Genomic DNA, 27,921 nt, shown 5'->3' with positions numbered 1-27,921 from the left:
AAGGCATGGCTCTTGGGATCAGCTTGGAAACTTCATGCCGTAGTTTAAGGGCTGGCCTATCTGCCAGGTTCAATCCCCGGGAGCAGCGTGAGTGGCCGCTGTTAACTCCAGCTCCTGCCAACCTAGCAGTTCGAAAACATGCCAATGTGAGTAGATCAATAGGTACCGCTCTGGCGGGAAGGTAACGGCGCTCCATGCAGTCATGCCGGCCACAAGACCTTGGAGGTGTCTATGGACAATGCCGGCTCTTTGGCTTAGAAATGGATATGAGCACCAACCTCCAGAGTCAGACATGACTGGACTTAACGTCAGGGGAAAACCTTTACCTTTACCTTATCTGCCTTACTAATATTGTAGGGCACACAGAGTGGGGATAAGGGATCAGCCTTTTAAGTTAGTTCTTTTGACCTCCGAGGATGAAAACAAATTTCCACTATTAAATAAACAAACCAACCTAATTAATTCATAACTTGTACAGAGAAATGTGTTACGATCAAAAACATATGGTTTCTTTTCGTTTTTAATTTAAACCATGGTTTGCGAAGAGATCAAAGAAGTGCCACACAGAACCCGAAATCAACATGGCGGAAAAGCTAGAAAGAACAGCATGAGGTCAACAGGCCAGACTGCAAGGAAGCCAGCAGCTTGAAAACAAAAGTTTTGCTCTTTTAGGGGACGTGGTGATGATATCCAACCTCTCCTGCCCCAGCCTCCCTCCTCCAACAACAGAAATCAAGGCAAAAGTGCTTGTCAGTGTCTCCTTTTGGGAATGGAGCCGCCCAGCCTGAAGTCTCTCCTGGAGAGGAAAGTGCTTTCTCTGATGAACTCTTCTCAAACAGGCCAGGAATTGCCCTGTCCCTTGAGCCACACGTCGCTCCCTAACTGAGCCCTGCTTCACTGCCGCTGTCCTCATCAAGTTGTGAGTCCTTCTCCGTGTCTCTCTTCTCCACAAAGTTGAGGATGCGCCGGTTGGCTTGGATCAAGAACTGCTGTTGCCGGAAATAGACCTTCAAGGCTCCCTTGATGGCCACGAAAGCAATGCCACCCTTCCGGCAGGAACAGAGAGAAAGAAACAAACGTCAGACAAGACTAATTTTTCTTTTAATAAAAAAAATGAGGATTTTAGTTAAAACGAGTTGCTATTGGCTCCCAAGACTTCTGCACGAACAATTCCCTGTTTTTCATTTTGTCAATTTTTTTGTGCAAAATTGGCAATCTCTGGTGTTTACAGAATAAGTTCAGAGAGCCTCATGCAATCCATGAGCAATATATTGTCCATTCCAGGTGCAGGGAAAATTGAAAAGACGTTTAGGACAGCTCTCAAACCCAGTGTCCAGTGAAGTGCTGGGCTCTCACTCCTGCTATCCCCATCCGTGGGTGCTGGGATGGGAATTGTAGCTTGCTAAACTTAGTAAGCACTGCATTGGGGAAGGCTGACTGTATAGACTAGTTAGCTATGGGGTGTCTATTAAATGGAAAATAACATTTTTAAATGTTTCTCAAAATCAAAAGGTGGGACTGCTGTGAAATAAACCTGATACATGAATTAAAACATAACGTTCCCATCAGTGATGTCAAATACAGATTTTGAGAAAGGTCCTTTTTTGGATTACTTCTCCCAGACTCACAATTGGCCGAGGGATTCTGAGAGTATTGGAAATAACTGCACCCAGTCTCTGGGCACCTGCCAGTTTTCCCGATCTCAGTACTTACCAGGATGGTACGCTGGAGGCTGGAATTCACTCTGCGGAACATCACCCGGCCGACCAGGTTGGCGATGGAAGGGAAAACCAGGGCCCCACAGAGCGTGCGTGAGATGGAGAGGTGGTCGCTCTGGTAGTGCGACTCAGCCAGCGGGACTTGTGGAATGGGACGGCTGACCCCTGGCAGGAAGGGAAGGGAAAAATGAGGTGAGAAAGCCTGAGAGATGCAATCCTGGAAGAACTGGAATGTTCCCGCCCGAATTAAACAGATATGGAGTTGCAACAGGCTTGCACAACAAAGTGGAGACTCCAGCCATCTTCTGTGTATTATGCACCAAATGCACAAGCCAGGGAAATTCATTCCTGCTGCCTCCCAATCTCTGCGCACTTGAAGCAAACATCAGGGTAAGAAAGAGTGTGCAGGGAGAAAAGCTCACCTGGCACCAAGACTTGCAAGGCCTGGAGCTTGCTGGAGTACTTCCGCCAGACGCGTAGCACATAATCTTCCCAGCGGATCATCTTCCCTAGAACCAGCATGACTGGGATGGTGGGCAACCCCATGAGCAAGAAGAGTGGGTCCGCCCGCTCCATCACGTCCAGGCCCTTTTTATGGCCAACAACCTAAAAGAAAGGAAGGAACATGGTCAGTGATTTCTAACATCGACGCTTGATGAAGTATGTGTTGTCGAAGGCTTTTATGGTCAGAATCACTGGGTTGCTGTGAGTCTTCCAGGCTGTATGGCCATGTTCCAGAAGCATGCTCTCCTGACGTTTCACCCACATCTACGGCAAACATCCTCAGAGGTTGTGAGTACATTGGAAATTAGGAAAGTGGGGTTTATATATCTGTGGAATGATGTCCAGGGCGGGAGAAAGAACTCTTGTCTGTTGGAGGCAAGTGTGAATGCTGCAATTAATCACCTTGATTAGCATTAAATGGCCTTTCAGCTTCAAGGCCTGGCTGAAGTCAGAGAAGTCAGCCACAGCAGAGCACTTGATGAACCAACCTGGACACAGCACATTATTTGAGAATACAGAAATGCTGGACCACTCTAACAACCACCACATCAGACTACACAGAAAAGCCATTAAAATCCACAAGCATGTGGACAATTTCAACAGAAAAGAGGAAACCATGAAAATGAACAAAATCTGACTACCAGTATTACAAAATGCTAAAATCAGGATAGTAAATAAAAGAACAACACTGCCCCAGGATATTTAGCCAAGTTACTGCAATTTAGACTATAGCTTGGAAACTACGCTGTTTTGATTACCTTTTTGACCTAGAACTTCAGGAATATCACAGCCAGCAGCTCTGGAAGTTCTGGTGACGAAAATCTTGTAGTTTTGTTTGGAAATTTAGCTCTGATGACAATCATGCCCTTTCAGTAACTCTTTTCTGATCCAATTGAGTAATCAGCCAAAGTTGTAGACAGTTACAGTTCCACTGATCAATCCCATTGAACTTTGTTTCATCTGATTCAGAAAGAGATCCATCCAGGTGGATAGGAACATTAGGCACATTTTTCTCCCACAAAATCAGAATTACCTGCATCACTGTGACAGCTCCGTATGTGACCGCCGACCAGTAGAGCGTCCCTACCACAATGCCGGCGGCAGCAAAAGGACTCACTTTAGATAAAATCCGGTCTACTTGCTGCAAGGAATAAACCAAGGGGCCTAAAAAGAGAAGATTTTCAGAATGTGAGACCTGCAGGCATTCCATGACTTGACTCTCGGGTAATCATCTCCTTTCCTTCTTGGATATTCAGTCACCCCCAGATACATTTGACATATTTCTCTTTTCTAAGAAAATCTTATGAATAAATAAAGTGAGAACTCACAGGATTCTTTCTTGAGACTATCTGCTCTCAAGAAAGACTAGAATAGACTTGCCAGCTTTGTACTCACCCAACTTGGGGAAGACAATGCGATACTCGGTGCCACATTGAGGGCAACTCACGCTGCCTGTGCTGTTGCCTTTCTGTTTCTCATCCAGCCACCGCTGGAGGCAGGCCTGGTGGATCCATTTGGTGGAGCCTTTGCAACGGCAGGGACAGACCCACTCAGCCGACCGGTCATCGCCCTCGGTGGCAAAACAGACCCAGCAATGCCTGGGAGGGAAAGACAACACAGCGTTTAGAGCAGGCAATGCAGAGGCTGGGAAAGTGAGGAGGACTTGGGAGAACCAGGTTCAAGTCCTTCGCTGAGACACCAGTTCCTCCTGGCTAACTTTGGACTAGGCACTCAATCCTTCACAGCCCTGCGCACATCAGAGTGCTGAATGTTGTGAGGACAAAACTGTAAATAAAGGAATACTGTCCTCAAAATGTCTGCAGCTACGTCTTCCAGACTCCTAACAACTGGATGGCATTAACGCTGTCATGGGAACTCCAGTGACTCAGAAGTCAACATACCTTACTTCAAGTCTTGGAAGTTGCCCATCTCTGCAGCAGAAAAGTTCAACATGTGGACAAACTTAAACCAGACTTGATAGAAGCACTGCTACTGGGAGATGAGCTCCACCCAGGATTAAAAACAAAACCCGTTCCGGATAGCACCGTTTTTAAAAGGCATTTATCCTTCCCATGACCCAGCCAGCCAGTCTCCCTCTACTCTGTTTAATAAAAAGGTTATAGCTGTTTTTTAAATATACAGTAGAGTCTCACTTATCCAACGTAAACGGACCGGCAGAACCTTGGATAAGCAAATATCTTGGATAATAAGGAGAGATTAAGGAAAAGCCTATTAAACATTAAATTAGGTTATGATTTTACAAATTAAGCACCAAAACATCAAATTTGACAGAAAAAGTAGTTCAATACGCAGTAATGTTATGCTGTAATTACTGTATTTACAAATTTAGCACCAAAATATTACAATATATTGAAAACATTGACTACAAAAACGGCTTGGATAATCCAGAAGCTTGAATAAGCGAGGCCTGGATAAGTGAGACTCTACTGTAGTTAAGATTAAAACCATAATCGTCATGAAGGCACTATCAACGTTGGATAAGCGAGGCTTGGATAAGTGAGACTCTACTGTGTGTGTGTGTGTGTGTGTGTGTGTATATATATATATATATATATATATATATATATATATATATCTTTTAATGGCAGTTTAAATACTTTAAATTCTTTTTAACTAACTCTCTCTCACTCACTCACTCGCTCTCTGTACTGATTTTAATAATTGATTACTGGGAGGAAGGCAGGAGATCAATGAATGAAATAATAATAATAATCAAAATGCAGTTCCCCTGAAGAAATAGGTTGCACAATAACTCACATATTAGTGAATTAACACATATGAAACATTCTGAAAACTCAGATCACGGTAAGCATTCATTAATATTACTACTTTGCATGTTCAGAAATAGGCCCAAGGCAGAGGCGTAGTTCTGGTGTGATGCAGCCGCACCCAATGCATCCCACTTTTGCCACGCATTGCCGGAGTGTTTAATGCACTTGACATACTTTACATCTCTGTAGTTTATACAAGAGTTTATTAAAGTAGGCCAGGTTTATTCTTCATAGTGGACTAATACTTAAAGAGAAAAACCCTGAACAATCATAATGCTAAAGGTAACCAAGGTCCCTTCCACAGAGCTGAATACAATCCCACATTTTCTGCTTTGAACTGGAATATATGGCAATGTGGACTCAGATAACCCAGTTCAAAGCAGATATTGTGGGATTTCGTGCCTTGATAGTCTAGGTTATATAGTTCTGTGGAAGGGGCCCATGTCAGTAAAAAATGTTTTAACCTGGGACTTCCTGGTTTCCTGGTTATTTATACTACAGTCTTTTTAATTCGATATTGGTATCTCCCGAGCCTAGCTGCACTTTCTGTTTCGATTTTCCTCCCTAGTCATCATCCCCACCCCTTTCTGAATGTAGTCCTGCTTCGTACTAGGATCCATTTCAAACTTCAACTCTCCAGATGTTTTGGACTTCAACTCCCACAATTCCTAACAGCCGGTAGGCTGTTAGGAATTGTGGGAGTTGAAGTCCAAAACACCTGGAAAGCAGAAGTTTGCTCATGCCTGAACTACACTGTAGAATGAATGTAGATTGACCCCACTTGAACTGCCCTGGCTCAATGCTATTGAATCCTGGGAGTTGCAGTTCCACAAGGCCCTTGGTCTTCTCTGCCACGGAATGCTGGTGTCTCACCAAACTACAACTCCCAACCTTCCACAGCATTGCTCACGATGGCTTATGTCCTTGGAAATAGACATCTCTTGCATTTCAAAGCTGTCCACGGCTCAGTGGTATGAAGTCCTAGGAGTTGTAGTTTGGCGAGGCACCAGCAGCCATTGGGCAAGGAAGGCTCAAGACAGACTTTGTCAAACTACAACACCCAGGACTTCATAGAATTGCTTGCGACAAGTTATGTCCTTAGAAATAGAAATGGGACTACAAATCCCTTGCTTGAGTCAGATCTTGCCAAACTACAACTCCCAGGACTCCACATAATAATAATAATAATAATAATAATAATAATAATAATAATAATAATAATAATATAATTTATTTTTATACCCCGCCTCCATCTCCCCGAAGGGACTCGGGGCGGCTTACATGAGGCCAAGCCCAGATAAAACAGCAAACAACATACAATAACATCAGAAAACAAACAAAAAGTAAATTAACATTCTATACATAACAACAACAACAACAACAAATATGTATAAAAGACAATAAAGGTAAAAACATGGATTTGGCCCCCAAGTAGATAAAATATAATGTACTGGGTAAATTGCAGTGAGTGAAAATTGTAAACAAGGTACAGTAGAGTCTCACTTATCCAACACTCGCTTATCCAACATTCTGGATTATCCAACGCATTTTTGTAGTCAATGTTTTTAATATATCGTGATATTTTGGTGCTAAATTTGTTAATACAGTAATTACTACATAGCATTACCGCGTATTGAACTACTTTTTCTGTCAAATTTGTTGTAAAACATGATGTTTTGGTGCTTAATTTGTAAAATCATAACCTAATTTGATGTTTAATAGGCTTTTCCTTAATCTCTCCTTATTATCCAACATATTCGCTTATCCAACGTTCTGCTGGCCCGTTTATGTTGGATAAGTGAGACTCTACTGTAGATATTTAAGCACTATCGTCGAATAGAATTGCTAACGACGGGTTATGTCCTTGGAAATAGAAATCTCTTGCTCGAGTCAGACCTTGTCAAACTACAACTCCCAGGACTCCATAGAACTGCTTGCGACGAGTTATGTTCTTGTAAATAGAAATGGGACTACAAATCTCTTGCTCGAATCAGACCTTGTCAAACTACAACTCCCAGGACTCCGCAGAATTGCTCGTGATAGGTTATGTCCTTGGAAATAGAACTGAGACTACAAATCTCTTGCTCGAATCAGACCTTGTCAAACTACAACTCCCAGGACTCCGCAGAATTGCTCGTGATAGGTTATGTCCTTGGAAATAGAACTGAGACTACAAATCTCTTGCTCGAATCAGACCTTGTCAAACTACAACTCCCAGGACTCCGCAGAATTGCTCGTGATAGGTTATGTCCTTGGAAATAGAACTGAGACTACAAATCTCTTGCTCGAGTCAGACCTTGTCAAACTATAACTCCCAGGACTCCGCAGAATTGCTCGTGATAGGTTATGTCCTTGGAAATAGAACTGAGACTACAAATCTCTTGCTCGAGTCAGACCTTGTCAAACTATAACTCCCAGGACTCCGCAGAATTGCTTGCGACGAGTTATGTCCTTGGAAATAGAACTGGGACTACAAATTTCTTGCTCAAGACAGACTTGTCAAACTACAACTCCCAGGACTCCATAGAATTGCTGACGGGTTACGTCCTTGTAAATAGAACTAGGACTACAAATCTCTTGCTCAAGACAGACCTTGTCAAACTACAACTCCCAGGACTCCATAGAATTGCTTACGACGGGTTACGTCCTTGTAAATAGAACTGGGACTACAAATCTCTTGCTCAAGACAGACCTTGTCAAACTACAACTCCCAGGACTCCATAGAATTGCTTACAACGGGTTACGTCCTTGTAAATAGAACTGGGACTACAAATCTCTTGCTCGAGTCAGACCTTGTCAAACTATAATTCCCAGGACTCCGCAGAATTGCTTACGACGGGTTACGTCCTTGTAAATAGAACTGGGACTACAAATCTCTTGCTCGAGTCAGACCTTGTCAAACTATAACTCCCAGGACTCCGCAGAATTGCTTGCGACGAGTTATGTCCTTGGAAATAGAACTGGGACTACAAATCTCTTGCTCGAGTCAGACCTTGTCAAACTATAATTCCCAGGACTCCGCAGAATTGCTTACGACGGGTTACGTCCTTGGAAATAGAACTGGGACTACAAATCTCTTGCTCGAGTCAGACCTTGTCAAACTACAACTCCCAGGACTCCGCAGAATTGCTTACGACGGGTTACGTCCTTGTAAATAGAACTGGGACTACAAATCTCTTGCTCAAGACAGACCTTGTCAAACTACAACTCCCAGGACTCCATAGAATTGCTTGCGACGAGTTACGTCCTTGTAAATAGAACTGGGACTACAAATCTCTTGCTCAAGACAGACCTTGTCAAACTATAACTCCCAGCACTCCATAAAACTGCTTGTGACTAGTTATGTCCTTGTAAATAGAACTGGGACTACAAATCTCTTGCTCAAGTCTGACCTTGTCAAACTACAACTCCAAACACTCCATAGCATTGAGCCTGGGAGTTCAAGTGGTGCCACGTACCTCTCCGAGGCCTCTCCGGCCGCGGCCGCCATCCCCAACGGTCCACAACAAAACGCGAAGTCCAAGCGACCAGACTTTCAGTGCCTTCCGGCTGCCATAGCTGTCTGCGCATGCGCCGCTCGGTCCTGGCGGGCTCCGGCTCCGCAGCCCCGCCGGAAGGGCCTCCACTTCCTCACGGTGAGACCAATCTCGCGGCTGCTGCGGTGACGCCACTTCCGGTGGCTCCACTTCAAGGCGGAAGGGAGCGTCGGCGCCCTTTGTGAGGAAAGACAGTGGCTTCTCTGCAGCCGGAATAATAAGTTACTTTCTGGGAGGGCTGGCTAAGGAAGAGAAGGCAATTTCTTTAAAAATGGTTTAATTTATCATAGTTTGTATATGTGTGTGTGTGTATATATATATATATATAAAACGGCGCTCCATGCAGTCATGCCGGCCACATGACCTTGGAGGTGTCTACGGACAACGCCGGCTCTTCAGCTTAAAAATGGAGATGAGCACCAACCTCTAGAGTCGGACACGATTGGACTTAACGTCGGGGAAAACCTATATATATATATATATATATATATATATATATATATATATTGTATATGATATACAATATAATTTACAATAATAAATAATATATTGTATATACATGTAATATTGATAATACAGTAGAGTCTTGCTTATCCAACATAAATGAGCCGGCTGAACGTTGAATAAGCGAATATATTGGATAATAAGGAGAGATTAAGGAAAAGCCTATTAAACATCAAATTAGGTTATGATTTTACAAATTAAGCACCAAAACATCATGTTATACAACATATTTGACAGAAAAAGTAGTTCAATATGCAGTAATGCTATGTAGTAATTACTGTATTTACGAATTTAGCACCAAAATATCACGATGTATTGAAAACATTGACTACAAAAATGCGTTGGATAATCCAGAACGTTGGATAAGTGAGACTCTACTGTATATATATAATATTGTATATAATATACAATATAAGTTACAATAGTAAATAATATATTGTATAGACATGTAATACTGATAATAATATTATAATGTAATGCAATATACTAATAATAATACAATATAATAATATTAAACATATATTAATTATTACCTGTAATATTAGTAGGAGCCCCCGTGGCCTAGTGGATTAAAGCCTTGTGACTTGAACGTTGGGTTGCTGACCTGAAAGCTGCCAGGTTCGAATCCCACCCGGGGAGAGCGCGGATGAGCTCCCTCTATCAGCTCCAGCTCCATGCGGGGACATGAAAGAAGCCTTCCACAAGGATGGTAAAAACATCAAAAAAACATCCGGGCGTCCCCTGGGCAACGTCCTTGCAGACGGCCATTTCTCTCACACCAGAAGTAACTCAGGTTGCTCCTGACATGAAAAAAAACCCTGTAATATTACTGGTAATATTACAGTATAGTGGTGTGGTGCAATATGCTGGTCTATAGTGCTATTGATATAATACACTGTATGTAAATATTATTTGTATGCTGCTCTGAGTCCCCTTCGGGGTGAGAAAGGCAGGATATAGATGTAGTAAATACAGTACATACACCCCGAGTCCCCAAGGGGGCGTGGGACGTGGTATAAATAAAGTCTTCCACAACACAAAGTCTTGAGTGTTTTCTGGGCTGTATGGCCATGGGGTTGTTGTATGTTTTCCGGGCTCTATGGCCATGTTCCAGAAGTATTCTCTCCTGACGTTTCGCCCACATCCATGGCATGCATCCACAGAAGTGGTGAGGTATGGAGAAACTAAGCAAGGAAGGGTTTATATATATCTGTGGAAGTTCCAGGGTGGGTGGGTGGGACTCTTGCCAGTGTGAATGTTGTAATTAATATTTATTTATTTATTTACATCATTTGTACCCTGCCCTTCTCACCCAGAGGGACTCAAGGCGGCTTACAACAGTTAGCAAATTACATCGCCCAAAATACATTCAATAAAACAACGACATACGGTAGAGTCTTGCTTATCCAACGTAAATGGACCGGCTGAACGTTGGATAAGCGAATATGTTGGATAATAAGGAGAGATTAAGGAAAAGCCTATTAAACATCAAATTAGGTTATGATTTTACAAGTTAAGCACCAAAACAACATGTTATACAATTTGACAGATAAAGCAGTTCAATACGCAGTAATGTTATGTTGTAATTACTGTATTTACGAATTTAGCACCAAAATATCACGATATATTGAAAACATTGACTACAAAAAATGCGTTGGATAATCCAGAACGTTGGGTAAGTGAATGTTGGATAAGTGAGACTCTACTGTACATGTAATATTGATAATAATATTAAAATGTAATGCAATAGACTAATAATAATGACAATATAATAATATTAATTATATATTATTTATTATTTGTAATATTACTGGTAATATTACAGTTTAATGGTGTGAAATATGCTGGTCTATAGTGCTAGTGTTGTGCTGTGCTATTGATATAATACACTGTATGTAAATACTATTTGTAAGCTGCTCTGAGTCCCCTTCGGGGTGAGAAGGGTGGGATATAAATGTAGTAAATAAATAAATAAATAGTGTGTCAAAGTTCAGTAGTGAGGTGAAATAGTAAGATAAAAAATAAAACTTTATTTGTATTGTCGAAGGCTTTCATGGCCGGCATCGCTGGGTTGCTGTGAGTCTTTCGGGCTGTATGGCCATGTTTCAGAAGTTTCAGAGTGATGGATAAGTGAGACTACTGTATTAATAAACAATAAAACTGTACCACATCAATTAAAACTCTTAATTAGACTCTATAAAACCATGGATTATAAAATTTAAAATGCATGTATAGTTAAATTCATCCACTAACACCTTCATGTGCACCTTGAATAACCCTTGTTAGCATTAAATGGCCTTCCCAGCCTCGCATCCTGGCCTGGGGGAATCCTTTGTTCAGAGTCGTTAGCTGCCCCTGATTGATTCCTGTCTGGAGTTCATACCGGTAGATGTGAACGAAACGTCAAGGGAGAATGGTTCTGGAACATGGCCATACACAGCCCGGGAAAAAACACAACAACCTAGTGATTCGGCCATGAAAGCCTTCGACAACACAACACAACATCTACTTGACTTGACGCAAAGAAGAGAAAAGGCCACTGTCACTTTAAGAGCCCGCTCATGACATCACTTCGTCCCCCTCCCTTCCCGGCGTGTGTTCTCTACCAAACATGATGCGGAAGTCCCGCCCCCAGCTTGGCAGGACAGGCCAATGACGGGACAGCTGTCAAACGGGGTTCTGTTTCCTTGGTGGCGACCGCTGTCACTGAGGCGTTAGAGCGCGGCCCCGCCCCCTCTTTCAGGCGACGTGAGGGTTGGTTAGGTTGCGCCGCGTCGGGTGGTGCCGTGGTGGTTGTTGCCGGGCGGAGCCGCCGCCTCTGACAGAAAGCTCGGCGCCCTCGGCTCGGCCTGGCCCCGCGGCCCGGCCATGGAGTCCTACGATATCATCGCCAACCAGCCCGTGGTCATCGACAACGTAAGTGCTTCCATTCCGCCGGAGGAGAGGAGAGGGGCTTCTCCTTCAGGGGCGCGTAGGCCTCAGGCCTCCGGGAAAGCCTGAGTCAGAGAGCGAGGGCCGACCAGGCCGCACTTCCATGCCCAGGAATAGCAATAGGAATAAGAATAATAATGATAATACAAGCAATTATGCCTCGTAATACCTAGCTGCTGTATATAGTTATATCTGGATTGTGCTTCCATGGACAAGGCCGCCCCCCAGTAATACTAACAGTAATAATAACGCAATTAATTATGCCTTGCAATACTTAGCTGCTGTATTTTCCATATCCATATTTCCACAAAATGCATATTAAAATAATAGTAATATCAGTAACATAATTAATTATGCCTTCCTAGTAATATAATAATAATAACAATGACAATAAATTTAGTAATAATTATACAGTAGGGTCTCACTTTTTTTTTCTGTGTCAGGAGCAACCTGAGTCGCTTCTGGTGTGAGAGAATTGGCCGTCTGCAAGGACGTTGCCCAGGGGACGCCCGGATGTTTTGATGTTTTACCATCCTTGTGGGAGGCTTCTCTCATGTCCCCGCATGGAGCTGGAGCTGATAGAGGGAGCTCATCCGCGCTCTCCCCGGGATGGGATTCGAACCTGGCAGCCTTCAGGTCAGCAACCCACTTATCCAAGCTAAATGGGCCGGCAGAATCATGGATAAGCAAATATCTTGGATAATAAGGAGGGATTAAGGAAAAGCCTATTAAACATCAAATTAGGTTATGATTTTACAAATTAAGCACCAAAACATCATGTTATACAACAAATTTTACAGAAAAAGTAGTTCAATACACAGTAATGCCATGTAGTAATTACTGTATTTCCGAATTTAGCACCAAAATATCACAATGTATTGAAAACATTGACTACAAAAATGCGTTGGATAATCCAGAACGTTGGATAAGCGAACGTTGGATAAGTGAGATTCTACTGTAATAGTAATAGCAGTAACATAATTAATTATGCCTTCCTAATAATCATAATAATAACAATAAATTTAGTAATAATAATAATACAGTAGAGTTTCACTTATCCAAGCAAAATGGGCCGGTGGAACCTTGGATAAGCAAATATCTTGGATAATAAGGAGAGATCAAGGTAAAGACTATTAAACATCAAATTAGGTTATGATTTTACAAATTAAGCACCAAAACATCATGTTATACAACAAATTTTACAGAAAAAAGTAGTTCAATACGTAGTAATGTTATGGTGTAATTACTGTATTTACGAATTTAGCACCATAATATCACGATATATTGAAAACATTGACTACAAAAATGCATTGGATAATCTAGAACCTTGGATAAGCATGTCTTGGATTGGTGAGACTCTACTGTATATCTTTATGGCTTGTAATGCATAGTATAGTATTGGGATACTTTGTAAACACAGCTGCTGTAAATATCTATGTATGCAATATTTTACATGTAAAAGGCATCCCAACAATAATAATATTAATAATAAAAAATAATAATGGCTTTTAGTACATACTTGCTGTATACTGTATATTATACCTACATTTTGTTTACATGTACAGAGTTTCCCGGTAATAGTAATAATAACAATAATAAATTGTCGTGCCTTGTAATACACAGGTGCTGTATACATTTATATATGCATTTTTGTTTACGTGTACAGGGCATCCCCTTAGTAGTTATAGTAGTAATAATAATATAGTTAACTATCAATGAACGCGTACTTAGTGTCTATATTTAGGCAATTTTGTTTATATGTACACAGTAGTACCAGTGCTGTTGAAGGCCCCCTGAAACTATGTAATTGCTTTCTGGAGTTTATGTATGTATGCTTGCACACTTTTCGTCGCTTGTTCCTTTAAGAGTTCGTGCATCCATTTTTAGAAGGCTGGGTACACATTGTATGTGATCTAGTTCCAAGGCAGAGGCTGAAAAGAAGAACAGAGATGAAGCTGACAAATCTTGTCAACTTCAGGCAGGTAGAGAATAATTTCCCTTCAAAATAATAAAACAAGGATCTTGTAACACCTTGTGAAATGCATATGCCAAAAAATGTATATGCCACTACAAAAGGTTGTTGGGTGAGTTGCTATAAAGATGCTTGACAAAACAGTTCTATTGTTTTTCATGATCACTTCTGCTCCCAAAGAACTCTGAACCAGCTTGTGCATCCAAATACATCTGGGCTGTTTTCTTTCTGTGAAGAATAACAAAGATTTTCTATCCACAGTAAAAACTAATTTGAGTTGAACTAGACTAAGGCAGATCCATGATAACCCTTGCTTGTACAGGAATAATTAGAATTTACATAGCACACCTTTTCTACCCCCTCAGCCTACTTAATTGTTGGCCCAGCTCTGTTCTCTCTCATCCTTTCTGAATTAAGAGTTACGGTACTTAACAAGTGATTTGTGTAGATGATCTCAGTAATGCCTAGACAAACACCAGAGGATAGATGAGTACCATACCGGTAGACACGATCGTGAAGATGGAAATGGGAAGGTTTAAAATGTAATTATGTATATTGTGATCCTGAACACATTTACTATGCAGTAGATCGATTAGGAGTTGGATCCAAGTAAGCATGTAGGATTTTAGTATTTGTAAGTTCATAGCAGGGATAAGATCTGATCTAGGGGATTCATCATGTTAATATCCGTCCCTTTTACATCCTTTTCCTGGGAGCAAGACCCACTGAATTCAGTTTAACTCATGAACTGCTTGAATCAAATGTGATAGCAAAGCCTTGATTGTGTAAGAAATAGATGTTCCAGAATATCTGATGATCCAATGCGTAACCTATATTCAACAAAAGAAGCTGCTATAAGGAGAGAATATGGATAAACAGAATGGTTTCGAATCAAGGAGAGGGCCAAGTAGCTGGATTTTATTACCGTATCTGTTTCATGTGTCATACTGAAACATATCATACAGTTGCCTTTCCCTCTCTTTCTAAAGAGAGACGCCTGATCTTGGGATCCCCGTGAATGTGGAATTACTGCCTCTTTCATGAGGTCAGGGTGGGGAAACGGTCCTTTTTCCTCTGCAACAGTAGGGAATGTTTGTCCCAGTTTGAAGAACCAGAAGAAGAGGAATCTTGTGACTGAGCAAAAGGGATTCTTGACCTGGATTGACAGCCTGTTGTTTCTTTCCACTCGCTCTCCTTTCCCACCCATGTTCATGTGATGTAATCACAAGTTTGATATGTTAAGCAGAATTACATGAAGAGTTGGACCAGCAATCATTTTTTACTGTAATTTCCAGAATTCCCCAGTGGCCATGGATTCTGTACTTTTGCTCCTGTCATATTTTGAAAATTTAAAGAAGGTTTCCTTTTAGTCTGCAGAGGTTTGGTTTGTAGAAGTGGCAGTGGTCATTTGTCTGCTAAAACAGAAGGAACTTCTTAGTTCAAGATTTAAAGTAATGCCCAAAATTCAGTAAATGTTTGACTGCTGGTAATTATATTCTGTGTGTCTCTTGCCTCTCTATTTACTGTTGATATATAATTTTAAGCTGCTCGGAGTCCCCATCGGGGTGAGAAGGGAAGGGTATAAATATTGTAAATAAATAAGTAAACTATTTCCATTTTCATTTAGGGTTCAGGAGTGGTTAAAGCTGGCTTTGCTGGAGATCAGATCCCCAAATACTGCTTTCCCAACTAGTAAGTATCACTGCCAAATTCATTACTATCCTTCTCAGTATTTAACCGTAGGAGACTTTAGGGACTACATGTATTAAAAAAGGAAGTTGTTATAATTCTGGGACCTTTTCCCTGTGAACTGATACCCATTTCCTTTTGCTTTCTTTCTAGTGTGGGCCGTCCAAAGCATGTGCGGGTTATGGCTGGTGCGCTCGAAGGCGATCTCTTCATTGGACCTAAAGCAGAGGTACCTTCTACTTGCCACATTCTGAGAGAGCTCAACTGTTCCGCTTAGTTGTATTTTCTCAGCATGTGACCCAGGCTTCTGAGGGGGGATTTATCAACTAGGTCATTCATCCACCATAATAATTTCCATCTTCATTCTTAAGCCGTACTCAAGTGGGAAGAGGAACCCCTAGACCAGAACTGACCCATAAGAAGAGACATTTCTTGGGGGTGGGGGGGTGTAGCTGTAATGCTTCTGCTGAGCTGTGTTATCTTTACCTAGTGGACAAGTACATTGGTAAAAAGGGACATCAGGCCCCTTCCATTAAGGAAGTATACTTCCTGTTCTCTGCTGAAAATATAGTATATCTCTTGGTGATTTCACCTTTGTGATGGCACATTAGCCTCTCGGTGAGAAACCCCTGGCGTCTTTTTAAAGACTTACCGTATATACTTAAGTATAAGACTAATGGATATACAGTAGAGTCTCACTTATCCAACATAAACGGGCCGGCAGAATGTTGGATAAGCGAATATGTTGGATAATAAGGAGGCATTAAGGAAAAGCCTATTAAACATCAAATTAGGTTATGATTTTACAAATTAAGCACCGAAACATCATGTTATACAACAAATTTGACAGAAAAAGTAGTTCAATACGCAGTAATGCTATGTAGTAATTACTGTATTTACGAATTTAGCACCAAAATATCATGATGTATTGAAAACATTGACTACAAAAATGCGTTGGATAATCCAGAACGTTGGATAAGCGAGTGTTGGATAAGTGATACTCTACTGTATATGATTTGCAAATACTTCAGCAGTAACATGCTTATACAGAAATATTTATAGATCTATCGGGCTAACATGTTGATACACAAAATAAAAGCCAGGAAAGTGGGTGGGTTTGAAAGAGAACCATACAAACAAGGAGGACATGGAATATTTCTCCTTTCCGTCCCTTTTGACTGGAAAAGAAAACACCCTGATAAGGAAGGAGAAGAGGAGAGATAAATATATCATATACTAGCTGTGCCCGGCCACGCGTTGCTGTGGCGAAGTATGGTGGTATGGGAAATAAAGTATTGAGGAATTGGTGGTAGTTAAGGTAAAGGGTAAAGGTGTGGAGTCCAGACAATCCAGTTAAAGCAGATAATATAAGATTATAAATGGGTTATATAGCTGTGTGGAAGGGCCTTGAGTCTACACTGCCATCTAATCCAGTTAAAATATGATAATCTGTATTTTATAGGCAGTGTGGAAGTGGCCTAAGTGAGGCCTAACTCTGCCTGTCCCCTGGGTGAGTGGGTTGCTAGGAGACCAAGTGGGCGGAGCTTAGCCTTCTAACTGGCAGCAATTGGATAAAAACAATTATTCATCTCCCTCTAATTAGGACTTTATTTTTCTTTTCTTTTTGTTGTATCAACCTAGAGGCGTGGATGATGGGTTGTGTTGTCAAATTTCGAGGTTGGGGGGCCTGTAGTTTTGTTGTTTTGTGGGTCGCCGTGATGCCATCACTCATTTATATATATAGATTGCAAGCAATGGCCTACAGGCTCCGCTGCCCAGCCTTGACCCCATTATAAGCCGAGAGAGGCTTTTTCAGCTCAAAGGGGTGAAAACCTTGATGGTAACTCTGGTCAGTGTTTACAGGCTCACCTTCTTTTAGATCAAGATTTGGATTTGTGTCCTGATACCATGGCAATAATTTCCTGTTGTCCGATGTAGGAGCACAGAGGGTTGTTATCCATTCGGTACCCCATGGAACACGGCATCGTTCGAGACTGGAATGACATGGAAAGGATCTGGCAGTATGTTTACTCCAAAGATCAGCTGCAGACATTCTCAGAAGAGGTAACAGCTAGAAGAGTGCTGCTTTTTATCCTCCTCCAAACATTTAACAAAGGCTATGATTTCTAACAACCTGAAACTGTATAACAGCTTCAGGGAGACAAGACTTAGGTATAATTTTGAGGAGGTGGCTTAGGTCTTGAGTGAGAGGATATCTAAGAAATGATTCTTTCTAATGGATTTGTATGTATTGTTTTGCTTTTATGATTGCATTTTTGGGCATTAAATTTTGCCAATTTTTGTAAGCCGCCCTGAGTCCCCTCGGGTGAGAAGGGCAGGGTATAAATGTTGTAAATAAATAAATTACCAAGGGAGGATCATAGAAGATCTGAAAGAATCAGTTTCTCCAAAGCTTTTTCATTCTATAGAGTAGGGTTGGGTTTTTTTTGGGGGGGGGGGTGTGCCTGTGACATGTGCCTGTGATGGCTTAAACATCCAACCACTTCCATCCTTGATAATGGGCTTCTTTCTTTCTTCCCAGCATCCTGTTCTCCTGACAGAGGCCCCTCTAAATCCCAGCAAAAACAGGGAGAAGGCTGCTGAGGTGTTCTTTGAGACCTTCAACGTTCCTGCTCTCTTCATTTCCATGCAAGCTGTCCTCAGCCTGTGAGTATCCAGCTGCTGAAGGTGGAGGAAGCCACATTTCCTCCTCCCTTCACTGAGGCTTCAAAAAATATGTTCGGAAAGTGTCAGCGATACATTTGGCTGCATTCCTTTTGATGTTTCTGATCCATATACCCAGCAGAAGGCATTCTTGCATTTCCCTGAATGCAAAACATTATGAAAAGAAAGGATTACCACAAGCGTCTCCTCTGTTTCCAGCACTTTCTCTTGTGGCACTCTTTTATCTTTGTGTCTTCTTTTGCATTCACCCTTTTCCCTTCAATCTGTGACTACAAATAAAGATTGATGAAAGCGCCAAAACGGGGCTCTGCAGCAGGAAAAGAATAAATTAGTAAAGACTTTGTGTGTAGATGTGCCTTTATGTCCTCCGTTAACTTATGGCAACCCATGGATTTCATGGTGTTAGGTAAGGAATACTTAGAAGCAATTTTATTTATTTACAGTAGAGTCTCACTTATCCAAGCTAAACGGGCCGGCAGAAGCTTGGATAAGCGAATATCTTGGATAATAAGGAGGGATTAAGGAAAAGCCTATTAAACATCAAATTAGGTCATGATTTTACAAATTAAGCACCAAACATCATGTTATACAACAAATTTGACAGAAAAAGTAGTTCAATATGCAGTAATGTTATGTTGTAATTACTGTATTTACGAATTTAGCACCAAAATATCACGATATATTGAAAACATTGACTACAAAAATGGCTTGGATAATCCAGAGGCTTGGATAAGCGAGGCTTGGATAAGTGAGACTCTACTGTATTTATTTACATCATTTTACCCCGCCCTTCTCACCCGGAGGGACTCAGGGCGGCTTACCACAGTTGGCAAATTACATTGCCCAAAATACATTCAATAAAACAACAAAACAGTCTATAGCACTTGAGATCCATTGGTAGTCTTCCATCCAAGACCTTACCAGGACTGACCTTGTTTAGCTTCCAAAATCAGAAGCAGTTCATGTATTTAGGGCTGGTATGGGCAAACTTCGGCCCTCCATTCCTGCTGTTAGGAATTGTGGGAGTTGAATTCCAAAACATTTGCTGATGCCTGATTTAGGGTATCCACCTATCCTAGTAATATCTGTTCAGGGGCTTAGATACAGGCCTTCTCACCAGTCCTAGGAAGTAAAGCTAATGGGGAGGAATGCTGGCAGTTGTGGTCCAACATTCTTATTCTCTGCTTGATGATGACAAAACAGATCCTGCTCCTTGAACTGACCTTTCTGAGCTTCATTGGCTGATGATGAGAGCCTGTGCCTAAAGCTAACCAATGTCCTCCTTGTCTTCTGCCGCTCTGTCCCAGTTATGCCACAGGTCGCACTACAGGCGTGGTCCTGGATGCAGGAGATGGAGTGACGCACGCGGTGCCCATCTACGAGGGCTTTGCCATGCCCCACTCCATCATGCGGGTGGACATCGCTGGGCGAGATGTCTCCCGCTACCTCCGCCTGTTGCTACGGAAAGAGGGCTACGACTTCCACACCTCGGCTGAGTTTGAAGTGGTCAAGACAATAAAGGAGGTGAGGTCAGGGTTTTGAGGGGGAATGTTTGGATGGACTCTTTGTATCAATGAAGACCAAAATCCACTGCTTGTGGTGATATGAAAATAAACAAACAAACTCAATGTATATATAAAAGACAGGACTGTCCCAATCGTATATAAGTAGCAATCAGCAGTTCTTCTCTTGAAGTATAGGACAAGTTTTTCATGTGAGTAAATGTCCTGTTCTTTATTATATGAGTAGACTCCAGTTTCCATATAACTTGACTCAAATCTTCAACCGGTTTCGACTCACAGGAGTCTTCGTCAGGCGGTTGGGTCTACAAATAATACACATCATAAATATAAACTTGCAAACCAGCAATTTGTAAAGAAAGTTTACAAAAAGATTACAACAAAGTATATTCAGGCACTCTGCTTACTTAAATAAACAGAAAAGGTTCAACTTTTAAGGTGAGAAGTTCACCATCAGTTTTCTGGGTAGGTGGATCCTAAGGGGACATAGATAGTGGCTAAAGGTAGTATTACATTGTGACATGAATAATAGAACATATATAGAAGAATATAAATTCTGTGAACCCAAAAAAAACTGATACTCACAGCTTGTCTTTATTGCCCCATGTACTCTGCAAGGAGTTTTATTCTGTGGCGAGTATAGGGTAGAAATGGCTCAATTAATCCATTGGTCAGGTGATTATGATATCCTTATTGGTTCAAAATACATGGAGGTAAAACCTACACTGTTACAAAAAACATTCATATGAATTGATATTGTTTAACCCTTTTGGATGTTCTGTTTGCAGGGTATCACTCAAGCTCTTTGTATCAATCACAATTTTTATCCTAATGACTAATACAGGAGAGCAAAGCCTAGAAATTTTAACCCCAAGTGCCCATTGTCTTAGTGTTTAAGCACCTCAGCCTCGAAGTGGAATAGAAACCTACTGATGGATTTAGAAAATGTCCAGTTTAATTTAAATGCTTTTATTGAATTTGGGGAATTAGAATGGTAATAACAACAACAGCTGGCTGTCTCACGTTGCACCTTCTTTCAGAGAGCTTGCTACCTGTCCATCAACCCTCAAAAGGACGAGGCCTTAGAGACAGAGAAGGTGCAGTACACACTGCCGGACGGAAGCACTTTAGATGTAAGTCCCTGGACTGGAAAATGGGGCCTTTTTATGGGAGCTGGTGGTAAGAACTCAAAGGCTTTGGGTTTTGTCCCAATGCATCGTCCATATCTGTGTGATCCAGAGCTGATCATAGCTGCTATATGGCAAAAGAAGCTCTACTGCAGGCATGGGTAAACTTTGGCCCTCCAGGTGTTTTGGACTTCAACTCCCACAATTCCTAACAGCCTATCGGCTGTTAGGAATTGTGGGAGTTGAAGTCCAAAACACCTGGAGGGCCAAAGTTTGCCCTTGCCTGCTCTACTGACATAATGACTACTGTAGCTCACTGGCTTTGCAGTATCATGCAGCACTGTTGGAACTTACATAGTTGTCACCCAATCCCTGCTAAATGCTGCTGTGGTTCCTCTTGTAGGTTGGTCCTTCGCGATTCCGAGCCCCTGAGCTGCTCTTCCAGCCGGACCTCATAGGAGATGAAAGTGAAGGGATCCATGAAGTGCTTGCATTTGCCATTCAGAAATCTGACATGGACCTGAGGCGAACGCTGTTTGGGAACATTGTCCTGTCTGGGGGATCAACGCTCTTTAAAGGTATATGGTGCTCCGCGAAGGAATGTGTTTGCACAGCGAGTCATAGTGGATGTGGATGTGCTTGCTAATGTGGATGCTTGTTTGGATTTCTATATAATTTTTATATAATTTTGTTTGACTACACATAGTTTAATTTATTGATGTTAGGTTTAATTTATTGATGTTAGACTTTAAATTGATGTTAGGTTTTAATGTTATTTTTATATGTGGGGTTTCTCTGTGATTTTTATGTCAGTATTTGTTTGTTTATGGAGGTATTTAATGTTTTTCCATTTTATGTTGGAATCTGCCCTGAGTCCCCTCGGGGAGATAGAGCGGAATACAAATAAAGTTTTATTATTATATTATTACTACCTGTGCCCGGCCACGCGTTGCAGTGGCTAGACTTAATTTTTCTTTTCTTTTTGTTGTATAAACGTAGAGGCGTGGATGAGAGGTTGTGCTGTTAATTTTCGGGGTTGTGGGGCATTTAGTTTAGTTGTTTTGTCCGGTGCCGTGATTCCATTACCCTTTTATATATATAGATAGTGGGATGTTTTACACCGTGGGCCAACTCACTTTCTATAGGAATCTCTTTATGGTTTCACAAGTAGCCCTGTGGGTGAATTCTAACTTAGTCTAGAGAGAATAACTGCCAGCCATATTGTATCTGAGATTATTTTGAAGAGCAGCTTCCAGTCATACCTACTTAGGCAGGGTGGCATACCATATTGTGCTTGAGCTAGCTTACCTTCCTTCCTTTCTTTTCTCTTCAGGTTTTGGGGACCGGCTGCTCAGTGAAGTAAAGAAACTTGCTCCAAAGGACGTCAAGATCAAGGTGAGGAATTAAGTGAGGAATTTCCAGCTGTCAAATCAAGCGCAAACAACCAGGTGATGGGCAGAAGACTGAGAGGATTAGAGTGGTGTATAGGAATCCTTAATCATTAGAATTGTGGGGCAGTTGATACCAAAGTCTGATCTTGGCACATTGAGGAAGTAGATCAGGGTGGGATATCTTCTATCCATGCAAACGGTTACAAGATCAATTTCTCATCACAGAGGCCAAGATTTTGGAGCAAGGGCCAAGAAAGTATAAGCCTAGTTTTTCAGCCCTTTTTTAAAGACTGAAAAAGCCCCCCTCGGCTTATACTTGGGTGAAAGTCCTGGTTGGCTTATATTTGGATCAGCTTATACTCGAGAATATATGGTACATTTATGATTTTTCTCTATTATTATTGGTATTATTACATTTATTATTTTTCTCTATTATTGTTGCTACTATTACATTTATTCTACTGTTTTTATTATCACTCTGATATTATTATTATTACTATTATTGCATTTATTATTTTACTCTATTATGAGATGTATTATTTTCCTGTATTTATTATTATTATTACATGTATTATTTTACTCTATTATTATTAAAAGGATACATAAGCACATTTACATAGAAGATGAGAATAATTATTTGATGAGAGTTGGACAGTCTTACCTTAAATTTGAGCTGTATGTAAACATTCAAAACATTTAACCTACTGATGCCTCAATTAATGTAATTTTATTGGTATCTCTTTTTATATCTGAAATTTACCACCCTTGGCTTATACTGGAGTCAATGTTTTCCCAGTTTTTTTGTGGTAAAATTAGGTGCCTCGGCTTATATTCAAGTCAGCTTATACTCGAGTATATACGGTACCTTTGAAAGAGGTGGGTTTGGTTCATTCCTCAGTGCTGCGCCTGGGCTTTGTGGTTGGAATTATGTTGGTGCATTGGACTGGTTCAAGCTATGGCAAAATGAGGGAGGAATGTGGGCAGAGCACCTATGCAGAAAAGAAGGCTGATCAGAGCTGGCAGTTTTTTTTTCCTTGTCTTCTCACGATTGAGAAGTGCTATTGTGGTGTGTAAGCAGGTCTCTCTATATGTTGAAGGCTTTCATGGCTGGAATCACTGGGCTGCTGTGAGTTTTCTGGGCTGTATGGCCATCTTCCAGAAGCATTCTCTACTGGCCAGTTGTAACATTCACACTTGCCTCAAGTAGACAAGAATTTTTTCTCCCACCCTGAACATTCAATAGATATATAAACCCCACTTGTCTACTTGTCACCTGGGCAATGTCTTCTAAGTGTTTTTTCTTCTTTTTGTAGATCTCTGCTCCTCAAGAGAGATTATATTCCACGTGGATTGGGTAAGAGCATTCTCATAGGGAAAGACTAATAACTTCTCTGGCCCAGCTTCTCCTTGTGCTAATGGGGGGGCGGGGCGGTTTCTGTGTTTGGTCAGGCATTATACTATCTCAGCCTTTCTCACCCTGGAAGGAGATGGTAAATGTTTGTGACCTAAAATAGGAAATGCTTAACTAGTTGCATTGCCTTCAGCTAATGATGGAGCAGACCTCTTTATTGGAGGAAGAATCTGCTAAGATAAGACATGAGCCTGAATGTTTTGCAGTATTTCATCTAAGGAAGGAGATTGTGCAGTTGTCTGTAAGAGTTGAACCTGAATCACTGTTAATGAAAAGTTTTGTAGTTTTCGGAGGGCTGTTTACGTGTAATTACCGAAAACAGAAAAGGGAAGAGAGAGACGAAAAAAACAAATTCAGAGAAACAATATTTTCAGAAAGAGTTAAGTCCACAAAATATCTGAGGCAGGGGGATCTGTGGCATCTTTTTCTCTCCCCGGCAGAAGCCTCCTCCATTTTTTTCTTGGAAAGTTACCTCCTCCTCCAGAGAGAGTCATTAGAACTCGCTTTCCCAGTGGCACTAGCATTAAGTGGTCATTGAAAATTCCTCTCAGAGCCTGATGGGAGTTGAAGGTTTTCTCTCTCTGCCTCTCACCCAGTAAAAAGCCTGGTGTTGTCCATGCTCTAATTGGCTGAGAATGGACTCAACCGGCCACTACAATTCAGAACCCTCTTTTGTGGTTTGTCTTACTTTAAAAACTTAAAATAACACTAAAAATAAGTAGATTGGTGAATTCCTTTGAAACTTGGCAGGCCTGCGGTTGTAAACGGGGTTTACAACTGAGGTAGGTTTCATGCAGATAGGCCTTCAAATGACTGAGGATTGAGCCTTTAAAGTTTCCCATTGCAGCCAATGGGCTGAATCTCTGCTGAATGAAACAGCATCACATCTCCCCTTTCAGGTGACTTTCCGGTAAATGAAATGAGGGGTTAGACGAAAACAGACCCCAAAATGGCATGTCTTTTGGCCCAAATGCACATGACTACTTGTCTGTATATGTGTGTATATACACTCTTGTGTAACTCACAAGGAATGTAATTTGAATTTTGAATATAGAAGCTGCTATCTTGGAGACTGAATTTCTTTACTACGATTGACATTGGCCCAAGATTTCACGCAGTTCCAGGAATGATATGGACTTGGTTGTCTCTTTATGTCTGTTATTTACTCCTTGAACATTATACCTTTTGTTGGATTATGACATGGAAATTGTAACTTTACTTTTGATATTCTGAAAGTAATTTCTTTATATGTAATATAGTTTGAAGTAACTTACTCTCAAAGTTGTAGAAACCAGATTTGTGTTACATTCCTTTTGAGTCACACAAGAGTGTATATACACATACATTATTGTTCTGTGTTGTTATAAATATTTGTGCATTACCCGCTAGTTGTCTCTATGTCCCAGATACTATAATTGGCATAACCAGTATTGGAAAAATACTCGAAGGGAATATCCAAAATCTGGGGAGCCTCCCCAGCAGCAATGTACTCTGTTAGCCGTTTGTGTTTCTTGTCCTCCGGGCCTTTCTTGGCTCCCTGACCCTTCTCTTTTGCCCCTTCAACAGCGGCTCTATCTTGGCCTCCCTGGACACGTTCAAGAAAATGTGGGTGTCCAAGAAGGAGTACGAAGAGGACGGTTCCCGGGCCATTCACCGGAAGACCTTCTAGGGCAGGGGTCGGGGGCAGCGGCAAAGCGGCAGCAGCAGCAGCAGCAGCGGCTGGTGTCTGTGGGCGACTCATCCGGGTCCTGTCTTTTCTCTCTTAACCCTTTTTGGTCCAGGGCTGCTTCTCCCTCCCTCATTCCTTCCCTGCTGGTTGGGACCTCTTCCTGCCTTCCTCTGGGGCCTCGCGCTTTCCTGTCTTAGTGCCCTGTCCAATGCATGTTGCTACCACACGCACACCCCCTTAGGAGGGAGGCGCGGTTATATTTTCGAGGCCTTGGTTGCGGTGGAGGAAGGCGGCAGGGCCCCAGTCAGAAAGGGAACTCCGAGCTCCATTCTGCCTTCCGATCGGTTCCATAGCGAGGCTGCTGCTTTGCCCTGGTCCTTGTTGTGCCTCCACACGGCTCAAGAGGCTGCTTTCCTCGGAGGAAGCTGCCGTGTGCCTCCATCTGCCCTGCGGGAAGCAACAAAGGCCTGTCTGCTCTTTGAGGTTTGTGGAGGAAATCTTGAATGCTCACATCTTGCCCCATTGCTCCTTTCCTGTCCCCAAAAAAGAGTGAATCTTGGGGCAGCTGCATGGCCCCTTAAAGCACCAAGGAGGACCCTTCCTCCAAATGCTGTTGCCCTTTTTCCATTTCTCAGGGCTCTTAATCTTCCTGGCTTTTGGTGTATCCTATAAGACAGGCTCTGCTTCTCATGCGCAGCTGGTGCCAAGCCGTACCAGGGAGGGATGAGCAAATGTTGCCTCCACCACAAACCTGCTCGAGGAGGTCCTGTCTCTCCTGTTCCCGACCCAAAATAAATTGGTGAAGAACAGGATTATATCAGGCAATTTTCAGGATCTCTGAATGGGAGAGGTGTGTCTAGGTTCAGCTGGGGAAACAGAGCAGGAGTTAAAAAAATTCCTCTGGCTTGTCCCATTTCGGGAGAGCCGTGTTTACATGGTACAAAGTTCACTTCATCTGGAACTTGGATTGGAGGAAGGCAGGCTCCAGCTATGGCAGTCTCCTGAGTCAGTGGCTGCTGTTTCTTGGCACTGCCATTCGGTGAAGTAGAAGTAGCAGTTTTGGTTTTAGAACCCTCTTTCTGCACCACAAATGTGCATCCGCCCTGTTTTCTCTAGATCATTTTGAGAATGGTAGCATCAAGGAATGAGAGTTGACTGACATTACAGAGGCTAAATGAGAACAGATTTAGATGGTCGCATCTAAGAGGTGTTTGGAAGAGAGGGGCCAAAGCTCTGCCTTCCCGGTGCCTCTGAAAGTGTTTTCTCCTGGCTTGGCTTTTGTAGAACTCATGTGGGTTGACTATGAAATGTCCAGTTTAGCTCTTCTTTCCTTGTTTGACAAGGGATTTTCCCTGGCAGCCGGCCCTCTTCTTGGACTGGCCTTCTGTCTGTCCCTTTTCTTCTCCATCTCCCCTCTGAGGCAGTGTCTCCCTTTGTTCACACTCAACCCTGGGAAATGAATTCCATCACGGAGTACAAATTATTGAAAATAATTCAATTTAAAAGGTTCAGCCGGCTTTGGTAGGCAGTGAGGACAAACCCAAGCAAGATGGTGTCAAAGTCCCCTTGGGGTCCTTATGGCAGCCAAAGAACACAGCAGCTGAGAGGCTGAAAGGTCTCTCTTCTTCATTCCCTCCTCACTCCAGAAATTTGTTGCAGAGATGGTGGTTTCAACCTTGGACTGGAAAGGGTTAAATCTTTTTTTATGGAAAACTATTAATTTAAAAGGAATCCCTGCTAGGGAGTGAGGCTGTGTGGCTCCACTCCCCCGAAGCTTGTATGTATATTGGCTTCTCCCATGTTATCCACCTTCAGTGATCTGTACCAAACTGAGGCAAGACCGCCCCCCCTCCCCTGCGGAAAAAAGGAACCACCTCTCTGGGCTGCAATGTACAATAATTTAACACAGTTGCCTGTATTTTTATTTTGTAAATTCATTATAGTAATAATTATAAATTAACAGCCGGTGGCTTTTGTGTATGTTTGTTTACTTTTGGGTTTTTTTTGGGGGGGGGGGGGGAGAGATTTCCAGACTAAAACCTGCACAGAATAGATGGACCCTCAGGATGTCCTTCAGCAGGATGCATTCCATAGCAACCCCGGTTGCTCACAGCCAATTTGTCGTTCAAATATAGAGAACGTGTTTCAAAATGAAGAGGGAAGTCCTTCGGTTCTAAGCAGCACTTCCTATTTGAAGGCCATATGCAACTTAAAATCAGCATTCGAACAGTGACTCCGAATTCCTGCTTATTTTTTGTGGTAATCACTAAACCCATGCAATTGTTGGAAGATTGATATAGCAATGGAAGGAATTATCAAGAGGCCTGGATTTAGCCTGAAATTCCTTCCCTGATTTAGAGGAAAGTTGCTTCTAATCCTGGAGATAATGCTCAGCAGTTATGGCAAATATTTTTATAGTTGCTGGCTGTCACTGTCACATCTCAAACCAGCACTACTTTCTTGTATTTGTTA

General features: G+C 41.9%; 2 protein-coding genes across 2 annotated transcripts; one reads left to right on the top strand and one right to left on the bottom strand.

The window, feature by feature from the left end:
• Positions 1 to 502: 502 nt before the first annotated feature.
• On the bottom strand, positions 503 to 8,631 carry LOC100563753 (E3 ubiquitin-protein ligase MARCHF5). Its single transcript, XM_062961261.1, has 6 exons — positions 8,473 to 8,631; positions 3,618 to 3,820; positions 3,256 to 3,386; positions 2,141 to 2,324; positions 1,714 to 1,883; positions 503 to 1,046 (listed from the first exon to the last, which is right to left on the bottom strand). The coding sequence occupies exons 1-6, from the start codon at positions 8,502 to 8,504 to the stop codon at positions 879 to 881; spliced, it is 888 nt and encodes a 295-aa protein (XP_062817331.1). The 5' UTR covers positions 8,505 to 8,631; the 3' UTR covers positions 503 to 878.
• Positions 8,632 to 11,791: 3,160 nt separating this feature from the next.
• Positions 11,792 to 27,418, top strand: actr1b (actin related protein 1B). Its single transcript, XM_003227418.4, has 11 exons — positions 11,792 to 11,970; positions 15,585 to 15,649; positions 15,800 to 15,875; positions 17,585 to 17,710; positions 18,189 to 18,313; positions 19,639 to 19,855; positions 20,892 to 20,984; positions 21,382 to 21,556; positions 22,312 to 22,373; positions 23,683 to 23,723; positions 25,347 to 27,418. The coding sequence occupies exons 1-11, from the start codon at positions 11,923 to 11,925 to the stop codon at positions 25,447 to 25,449; spliced, it is 1,131 nt and encodes a 376-aa protein (XP_003227466.1). The 5' UTR covers positions 11,792 to 11,922; the 3' UTR covers positions 25,450 to 27,418.
• The last annotated feature ends 503 nt before the right edge of the window (positions 27,419 to 27,921 follow it).

The sequence above is a fragment of the Anolis carolinensis genome, unplaced genomic scaffold (genome assembly GCF_035594765.1).
Source record: "Anolis carolinensis isolate JA03-04 unplaced genomic scaffold, rAnoCar3.1.pri scaffold_8, whole genome shotgun sequence".
Classification (NCBI taxonomy): Eukaryota; Metazoa; Chordata; class Lepidosauria; order Squamata; family Dactyloidae; genus Anolis; species Anolis carolinensis.
This window is presented reverse-complemented; position numbering and strand designations above follow the sequence as displayed.

Bases quoted from the DNA above. Each gene is read 5' to 3' on its own strand.
- actr1b (XM_003227418.4), top strand. From the start codon at position 11,923: ATGGAGTCCTACGATATCATCGCCAACCAGCCCGTGGTCATCGACAAC. The intron at 17,711-18,188 runs GTAACAGCTAGA...CTTTCTTCCCAG, and splicing joins TGCAGACATTCTCAGAAGAG to CATCCTGTTCTCCTGACAGA. The intron at 18,314-19,638 runs GTGAGTATCCAG...GCTCTGTCCCAG, and splicing joins ATGCAAGCTGTCCTCAGCCT to TTATGCCACAGGTCGCACTA.
- LOC100563753 (XM_062961261.1), bottom strand. From the start codon at position 8,504: ATGGCGGCCGCGGCCGGAGAGGCCTCGGAGAG. The intron at 3,387-3,617 runs GTGAGTACAAAG...TTCTCTTTTTAG, and splicing joins CATTGTCTTCCCCAAGTTGG to GCCCCTTGGTTTATTCCTTG. The intron at 2,325-3,255 runs GTAATTCTGATT...CCTTTCTTTTAG, and splicing joins GAGCTGTCACAGTGATGCAG to GTTGTTGGCCATAAAAAGGG.